Below are 10,096 nucleotides of genomic sequence, written 5' to 3'. Positions count from 1 at the left end.
ACTCTCTCTTCTGCCACAACGCCTATATAGCTTAACCGCTGCCTGCCTGTAGCTTTTGAATCTGTTTTCGTCCCTTTGCGCGAAAAAAACCCTACTGTCCCAGGTCTAACCTTATGCCTGTTTCTGCCGTTCATTACTAGATTCTTACCTTAATAAAAGCATTAAGCTTTTATTAAATAACTAGGCCTTATCTGCTTAAGTAACACTTTAAAAGCTTACTTTACTAACATTAGCTTTAAAGCCTAAGCCTACTAACTTCTTTTTACTGTTTTGCACTCTTAAGTGCACTACTGTACACCTGCCGTCTATTATTTTTCTTTTTACAGCTTTGCTTTAGTATTTACTTTGTTAAAGCTGGGGGGGTGTGTCGCACGTGTCTCACGCGATATTATACCCATGTACTGCACTATTCACTCATTAGGCATAGCTCCTCTCTCGTACAGTATATAGTCAGCCCAGAGCTCTATCGAGCTCCTCAGACCTTACAATACACTCGTTCAATCCACCTTGTTTGGATCTCACTACCTTGTCGACTCGCTTCCCATATGACCCCTCCTCAGCTCATGCAAGACTTCATGCTGGAGGCTATAACATGGGCTAGCTGCGTGACGGCCATTTATGCAAACAGGCTCTGAAGAAGGCTCAGCTGGCAATTGGTCATGTAGGGGGAATCAGGGCATACAGCCCACACCAGAGTTCAGACTGGGTATTTTAGGAAGGGTGATTCTATCGGCTACAACGTTAGTTGGCGTTCGATGCAAGGAGATCAGCAAGGACACGATAGCAACTGGCCTAGGATCGCTTTTACGAACACTCATGCAAATTGGTTAGGTTCGTGACGCAGGCAACTGCAGCGCGGTTAACAGATTTCTCTTGAAGCTGGGTCCACTGAGGAGAAGTTGAAGCGTTTTTCTTGCTGAGTGCAGTTATGCTTTAGCTTACTGCAGCGAAATTCAGAAATTCTACAATGTTTCATGATAATTGGTGATGTTGACCCGAAAGAATCGTTGATGAAGTGGTGGGTAGAATAGAGGTTGGTGACGATCTAGACTATTAGTCTGGCAAGTACGGCTTGTCGATATAGCAAATATTACACTATAATGTGGAGAAGTTATTGGAAATCATTCCGCATGTATGAAGGCAATTTCATGAGTGGAGCCAGGCATATCCGAGAGCGATCCTGTAACGTAGTTTACAAGCGAGTCTGTTGCGGAGGTTGTTGGAAGCTATAAAGAACTGTATTGATTCTATAAGAGTTGGTAGAGTAGGTGGTATTTATACCTGCTCCTCTGATAGTTCTCGGAACTCAAGTCTCTCCGAGCTTACTATGTACTTGACTCGTGGAGTAGCAGCTGACCTCAACATGACTCTCGAGCCGTCACATAGAGAGCAGATGGCAGGAGAGCACTAAGTGCAGAGGAGCCAGTGAAGCTCTTCCCACTCACTCTTTAGTTCTACAGGCTAAAAAATACTTGTATCATTGCAAATATATGTATTATATTGATAATAGATTATGCCAAATTGAACTCAACAATACTTTCCGAGTTCTAGAAGCATAGCAAATGCCGCGCGATTTTGCCGGTAATCTTCGGCGCTAGTATCTCGATACGTTTCGAAGATATCCCATGGAGTCATCCCTTCGGCATCTTTATCATTAGCAGATATGCCACGAAGTGGAAATGATGATACTACATTGAATACCTCCGCGTTACAATATCGAGCTGCGATATGAAGAATGTTTGCACCGTCATCGAGTGGTCTTACCCTGGCTCCCCTTGCGAGCAACAATCCGATAATCCTAGGTTTGCAACGGAGGATTGCCATAACCAGTGGGGTCTCTTCTTTAGACTTTGTTTTCGCTTCAATGTCTGCCCCGCGATCGAGCAGAAGCTCCGTGTTTTGCAAAGCCCCACTGAATGCCGCTCTGTGTAATGGATGATAGCCAGATGCATTGAGAGATTCGATATCTGCGCCGCTGTCCAGCAAAGTCGTGACAATATCTGTTGTTTTATCGCCCTTTAATGACCAATGGAGCGGAGACTCGTAGTTCCTAGTGTCTTTTATGTTTGGATTAGCTCCCTTCTCAAGGAGTACTCTAACGCAAGTCGCACACCCTCTTAAACCATTCCAAGTGGCCCAGCTAAGTGCGCATCGTCCTGTGTAGTCCCTTGATGTTACAGAAGCATCATACTCTAGCAGCTTTTTAACTTTCTCGCAATCTCCTTTGGCGGCCGCCCACATAAGTGGTGTCTTCCCTTGACTATCGATCTGGTCAATGTTGGATGTGTTTTCATCTAGAATGGATTCCAGAGTTGCGGGTTTAAGTCCAGTCGCTATCATATGGAGGTCTGTGAAGCCCATGTTGTCGAAGACATCTTCGACCTCGAAAATACGCCTAAGCCTCGAGATATTCTTTAGTTCAAGCTCATTAGAAGAGTCCACTGTTAAGATTCTGGACCACGCAAACTCAGTTGGCGATCTATTGGGATCTGATTAATACACATACGTATCTGGTCGGGGGAAAGTAGATTACATACAAACCTCTCTTATTCTTCATTAGAGGGTCCGCATTATTCGCCATTAGAAATTCGCAGAGCTCGATGTGCCAATGATTGATAGACCACTATAATATAGTTAAACACATCAAAGTCTGATAAAAATAGATGATATGTCTATTCAGTGGGACAGATGCCCTCAAGCGGAAGAAGACTTACTGATAGTATTGAAGAACCGTCATCCTGTCTAACCATGAAGGGTGATGCCTGACGTCTATGGAAGAGGGAAAGGACTTCTCGTTCACTTTCTGATAGTGTGCTCTGTGAGCTACCCCAAACTGGGTGATGTTCGGAAATTATCTGTGGCATCCGGATTGTCCAAGAGCCTCCGATGCCGGCAACGTCTTTCCATGTGTTTGAGAATGTGAAAGCTAGATTCAAAAGCCTCCCAGGAAAATAATATGTAAAATGAGACGACGCAGTCCCACTTTCCTTGCAGGGCCGGTAATTGCAAGGTCTTGTCGCAAACATAGGTGTACCTCGGTAACTTCCAAACATGATCCCAGTCACACTGATCAGCCATCTCGGAGTTCGGACTTGCGTGTGTATGTGACATTGGCATTGACAAAACGGCCCACAAGATTTCGCAGGAATAGAAGCTGTGATACGTACAGCGCTGGATGGAGAGTTGGTACCACGAAATCTTGCTCGCCGATGACCGTCAGCGAGGTAATGCGGATCCGGGCTTGTATTTGGTGCATGAGTGGTACCATCATTATCGGTATACTCCTGTTGTCTTTGTTCAATATTGGATGGACTGCTTGAAAGAAAACCCTCCAAAGCGCGTTGGAGCGACATCGCTTGGGGGTGATCCATCCTGACTAAGCTCTGATCAGGTTCACCTCGCGTGACAATAGCAATTTCCTTAAGATGTAAATACACCTTCCCTCTGCGACAAAAAGTTAGATTGTTAAACTGACTTGTGGTTTACTTGCAACTTACTGGAGAATAAAGAGAGAGCCGACGAGCGCAGCGCTAAGGCATTCACGGCGGTCCCGCAAAAGTTCTTGAAATCTTTTCAATTTCTGAGAATTTAGTAGCCAACGTATCTTGGCTACTTTGGGTTGCCCATGCCTATCATATCCTGAAGCCGATAGAAGTTCATATTGTACGAGCTCGTCTAGCTCAAGCACTTGCGTCTTGCACCTATCTAGCAACTGTTTTATGCCATGGACAGATCCTAGAAGAGACGCGTCATCGACTTCCGACAGTGTCGTTAAAGCGGTTTGTGCTGTTCCGAGTACGACTCTTATATCGCTAATCTATACGTTATCAGCTGCATCGTTCTTATTTTGTATAAACGGGCAACGGTGTGACGCCAAAAGAAATCCTCACCTCATTTATTACGCACTCAAGTTCTTCTGGAGCACGGCGCAAAGACCGGAGTCTCTCGAGCCCTTTGGCAGTTTTCTCGGCTGCACCTAGAATTGCTAGGATACCCGCCGCGATTGATAGAGGATCTGCCATCGAAATCACTCTGAAGTATGATTGACTCGGGAATATGGTTACCAATTTAAGCAGAAATGGATTTACAGAGTATTCTAAGATACGAAGCCTATTTTGGCGTCTGTCGATAGTTCCCAAAGTCGAGGGAGGCAATATACTGGAGTCTGGCTTGGTAACGAGAAAACCTTACCGGTCAACCTTACCGGTCAACCTTACCGGTCAGCCTTATCGGTCAGCTTCACTAGGCTTAGGCATAGTTAGAACAACTTAACCACTATAGTAGAAACTTCGTAGCGCGATGCACGCAGCAGGTTACCTACACAGGCTGCTGCAAAACAAAAACCGTTTTACCGCAGGCCATGGGTTCGCTAGTGTCGCACGTGTCTCACGCGATATCATACCCATGTACTGCACTATTCACTCGACCATTGGCATTGAGATATCGAGCTAAAAGTTTATATAGAAAAATATCGGGCTTTGTTTAAAAGACGGGAACTGAGAGACCTCTACGAAAGAATTTGGTACCCGCCTCCGTCTGCACACTCCACCTGCGTCTGGACTGCACGATTCGACCTGCAGGAAGACCGGAGCTGCGGCGACTGAGGGGGTTGCAAGATAAGTACCGGTACCTAACCCTAAACCCCCCCCCCCTACCTCTCTCCCCCCCCTCTCTCCTAGAGAACCGGGGATAAGTACTAGAGGACAAGACAACTGCGCGGGACCTAGGGGAGTCATAAATTAATAGAATTAGAGGTAGAGGACATATGTTAGGGGCAGTAATTAACCTAAACACACGTTAGAACGCGCAAGGCAACTAAAGCAAAGAATATAAGAAGATAATAAAGAAACTTAAGTAATAAAAGTAGAATAGATAAGGTAATTAATGTTAACTAAAAAGCCCTTAAAGCTTTATAATTAACTTACACTTAAAGCTAACTAAAAATAAAACATAACAAAGAAATAAGTATACTTAAAAGAAGTGTAGAAGTAAAAGAGAAAAAAGACCTATTAGCTATAGTGCTTATAGCACTTAAAAAGACCTAAAATAAGATAGTAGCTAAAATAAAGTAGATAGAAAAAGAACATATAACCTAAATTAAGACAATAATAAAAGCACTTACCTAAAAAGTAAAGGCACTAAAGGCAGAGAATAAAGTAATAGTAGACAAATTTAAGACCCTTCTAGCTAGATCTTATACGCTGCCTAGTAGATTGCTATCTTACGCTGCTATAGCATAATTGCCTCTAAGCAGCTAGCCTAGTAACTTATAGACCCTTTTTACTAACACAGCACTTTTAACAATAGTAGACACACTCTACTGCATAATTAACACATCTAGGATTAAAAAAGTAAATAAAAAGAAAGTAAAACTAAGTAAGATTAGATAAGCTATTAAAAAAATGTAAATAAACTATAAGTGTGTAGAATAGTAATGTGCAGCAGTAGTTAAAGACTTAAGAAACACTAATTAAATTAAAGTTATATGTAGAGATAAAAGTAAGCTCTAGGTAGTTAAAAAGGCAGCCTGTAAAATAGCAGCTAAGGGAGTTAGAATTCTGCGCAACTAGCTCTTCCTAATTAGAGTAGATAACACTAACTAGCTAGTAGTGCTATTAGAGAAAAAATAAATCTAACTAGAAGCCTTAAAGGCTCTTAGGGCTAAAAATAAGGTGTAGGTAGTAAAAGTTAGCTAGCTAAGTAAAAAGAATTTAGAAAAGGCATATAAATTAATAGTAGTGTATATTACTAAGGGCAGTAATGTAGCCTAGCTGCTATAAGAACAGTACTTCTACATTAATAGAGAATGTGCATACATAAGACTGTTTAAACTGCAAAATAGACTATTATAGTGCTACTAATGCTAACAGCTAGGGCATAAGGCATTTACTTGCACAAGGCAGCAGGTTTGTGCTAGGTGTACTAGAAAAGAACACTACTATAGCAAATGCTAAGTAATAGTCTTTAAATGCGTACCTTATAAAGGCTTTTATAAATCTTTCTCTAGAAACTGTTAAGTACTATACCCTAGTTAAAATGCCTAGAACGCTTAAAATATTCTAACTTAATATAAAAAAAAACATAAAGTACTACATAGTGTAATAAATAATAAGTAACTATAAAACTTTACTATATTAGCTATTTAAGAACTTATGTGTAAAAAAATAAAGAAGAGAGGATTATTATAACACTAGCTAAACACGCCTACTAGGCTAAATTTACGCTAACTGCATGTAGAGACAGAAGGTAGCTCTTTTAGAGTATGCTTTAGATACAGAAAGACATTAAAGCTAAACAGCTGCTAGTACAGTTGTTAGACCTTATAGTAGCAACGCTTTAACTACTTAGTTAAAGAGTTCTAGTAGTGTTAGTCTATGTTAAAATAAGAGATAAATAAGCACTAAAAAAAAAAATTATATCTAAACCTTAATCTAAACTATATATAACTAAACTAGAACGTAGGTAGACGTAGTTCTAGTAAGTAATTTTAACTAATATAACTAACTATAAAAAGAGAATAATATGTTAAACACTTACTAAAGTAAATTAAACCTTATTATACACCTTATAGTAGACTATTTACTTTATAGCTTACTTTCTAAGGGCACAAAAACATAGAAGTAAGAAATAAGTAAAAGCACTATTAATTTAATGCTAACTTTAGACAACCTAGTAGCTACAGCACTATACTATAAAATTTATAAAACAGAATATAAGTTAGATTACAAAGTAATTAAAATAACTTTTAATATAAACACCTTAGAATAGTAAGTAAAAGTAAAACAATTATTTAAAAATCTACTATAAAAAGTAATATAAATAAAAGTTAAAGAGATACTTAAAGCTAAACTAATAGAAAGCAGTGTATAGTAACAAACAAATAGGCTAATAAGAGTAGTAATAAAGGCAGTCTACAAGCTAACCCTAAGAGCTAGGCTTTTACTATATGTAAAAAAATAGTAGACTATAGACCTTATATAGTTATAAAGAGTATATATGCACTAAAAAAATAAGGAAAAAGCAGAACAGTAGGTAAAAAGAATAAGTATAAAGATAAAACAATAAGTAAAAGTAGTAGTAAAGGAATTTTACAACACAACACAGCAGCAGCGCAGAACCTACTAGAAGAACTTTTTAGTAAATAATGCTAACATTTAGAAAACTATAAGATACTTTAAGCTAAATAATGCTATAACATTTAATAAAATCCTCTTTTTAAAAAAAAACTAATAAATTAAGCATAAAAGAAAATCTAAAGATAGTAGATAAGTTGCTATAGTTATTCTTTCTACTACTTTTAAACACTATTAAGAATAAAGGCAAACACTAGTAACATAGCCTAGTTAGCATGCCTAACCTAACTATAAATAAAATAGAATGCTGTCTGTTTACAGCTAAGCTGTAGAAGGCACTAGGCAATAATAAGCTTCTAGTTATAGTATAGAAGCAGCTATAGCTAGTTATAAAAGAGAGTATCCTACTTTTATTTTAAATATTACTAAAGAAGAAGGTTATCTTAGCATAGTAAAGAAACGCTTAGATTATTTTACTTAAAAAGCTAAAAAAAAGCAACTATAAAGTAGTAAAGTTATAAAGACTTATCTCTCTACTATTAACTCTTAGTAAGATCTTTAAAGCTATAATAGTAAAAAAATCTTATATATAATAAAAACATACAAGTTACTTCTTATAAACTACTTTAGTAGAAAAAAATAGTAATTAGAAAAATAAGTGCTATTAAGATTACAAAAACACATCTACAATATATAAAGATCTAGAAGAGTGCTAAGTCTAGTAAGCTTTAACATAAAAAGGGCATATAACAGGGTATATAAAGACAGGCTAACCTAGAGGCTCTGTGCTAGAGAGATACTACTAGGCCTAGTGCAATAGATAGACGCCTTTTACTCTAATTATACAGCAACTATTACAGTTAACAGCTACACATCTAAGAAGAAACTATTGCCCTAAGTAGAGCTTCTATAAAGATCTTTTTTTTTAATTTTATTTCTTTTTTTTAACACTAATCTAGTCTAACACTAGATTAATGCTTATAGTAGTTTATTTACCTTTATAGATAACTATAACACTTAGGTAATAAAATCTTTAGCTAAAAAAATTATATAAAACTTTAAAACATTATTAAAAAAGTAATAAAGTAGAAAAAGAAAAGTAAAGCAACTTTTAAAAAAGATAAGACTACTCTAATACACTTTATAAAAAATAAAAGTAAAATAAGTGTAAAACTAGTAAGTGTTAAAAAATAGCTAGTTAAACTAATAATAAAAGCTAAAATCCTAGGTGTTATTATAAATGTAAGGCTAAGATATAAGCAGCACATAGTAAGGGCAGCAGCAAGAGGCCTAAGGGCAGCCCTAGCGCTAAAGCAGTTACAAATAGTCTTCTCTGCTACAGCCTAGCAGCTTTTTAAGTTAATAGTAGCACTAGTAGTAGACTATATATTAAGTGTATAGATGCACATGTGCAGCATAATTTTAATAGAAGTAATAACTAAAATATAAAAAATAAAAGCTTAAGCTGTTATAGGCTGCTTCTAGACAGTTACTGTAGCTGTAGCAGAGGCAGAAGCAAGTCTATAAACAGTGCATAAACGCTACATAGTAAGAGCTATTAAAATGTAGATTAATGTCTACACACTACTAAAAATAAACTTTATGTTAAAATTCTATATTATAAGCTTTTAACAGTTTTAATTACTACTATAAAAGATTATAAAATAGCTAGAAAAGCTTAATACTAACTAAATAAAAATAATTAATTTATATAGTATACAGCTATAAAACTATTATATTTTAGTAATAATTAAACTAAACTAAGTAAAAGCTATAATACTAGCTAACTAGTGTAATAGTATTAAAATTACAACAAGCGCATCTGTCTAGCTTAGTATAGTAGGAATAAGAGAGGCGATAGACAACACGCAGAGGGGAGCGCCTACTTAAGCTGCTACCTTGTCCTTTACCTTAGAACCTAGAATAGAGCAAAACCTCTACACAGCAGAGCTAGCAGCAATAGCGGCAGTGCTGACCTCCCTTCTAACATGCTAGACAGTAGACTAGGTTATTATTCTTACTAGTAGCTAAGTAGCTATATAGGCAATACACTAACTACAAAATTAGTCTAGCTAAGCTAGCATTAAACAAATCTACAACGCAACTTATGCACTAAGAAAAAGGCAGTGCTCTATATATATAGTATAGTGCCTAGCAAGAAGCAATAATTTAGTAAAGGAGGCTAAAAAAGCAGTAAGAAAAGCTATAGTAAATAGCAGTGTACTAACTAGACTCTTTTACTAAGTAAGGTTAACAGTAACTAGGACTATAGTAAGAAACCTAAGATAGAGAAAAGACTTACTAATAAAAGTAAAGAAATACTTACGCAAGATAAACATAGCTTTACTAAAAAAACACACTAAGAAGCTCTATAACACTCTAACTTAGTAAAAAGCAAAGATACTAGCATAATTATAAACTAGAATAACATAGCTAAACATATACCTATACTAAATAAAAGCTGTAGACTTAAATATGTGCATATGTAGTTAAGTAGAAAAAACTATTTAGCACTTTCTCTTTTAATACTGTAGATAGAACACACTTTAAATATAAATACTTTAGCAAATAAAAACTAAAAAAAAAAAACCTCCCCTTCTAAAAAAAAAGGCACTAGTAGACCTAGTAGAATAGTTGCTAGACATTAACATTATAAAAATAATAGGTAGGTACAGAATAGCAATAGGCTGCCTAGAGTAAGAAAGAAGATAGGAACCTAGAACTATAAAGATAATAGTAGAAAAAAAACGCTTAATACTAACTTTATATAACAGTAGGCTCTACTTTACTTGCTAACAAAAGAACTTTAAACACTTAAAGAAAAAACTTTAAAAACACTTACTATAAATTATAATTAGAGAGATATGTAACAACTACACTAGATAGTAGAGTAGAAGGCATGTAAGAGCTGTAAGAAGTTAAGCCATTACTAAGAAAGCGCTTAGGTAATAACGTACTAGTGCCCTCTAGGCTAGAGCTAGGCGTAATAAAGACATTATTAGCACTATTTACTTATTAGGCAT

General features: G+C 36.6%; 1 protein-coding gene across 1 annotated transcript; it reads right to left on the bottom strand.

Annotated features, from left to right (window-relative positions):
- Positions 1-1,767: 1,767 nt before the first annotated feature.
- On the bottom strand, positions 1,768-2,283 carry BDR25DRAFT_160423 (ankyrin; the record flags this gene model as incomplete). Its single annotated transcript, XM_033684033.1, has 1 exon — positions 1,768-2,283. A coding segment is annotated over one exon (516 nt), but the record flags the coding sequence as incomplete, so codon positions are not given.
- Between the last annotated feature and the right edge of the window lie 7,813 nt (positions 2,284-10,096).

This window comes from Lindgomyces ingoldianus (assembly GCF_010093535.1).
Source record: "Lindgomyces ingoldianus strain ATCC 200398 unplaced genomic scaffold BDR25scaffold_85, whole genome shotgun sequence".
Lineage (NCBI taxonomy): Eukaryota > Fungi > Ascomycota > Dothideomycetes > Pleosporales > Lindgomycetaceae > Lindgomyces > Lindgomyces ingoldianus.
This window is presented reverse-complemented; position numbering and strand designations above follow the sequence as displayed.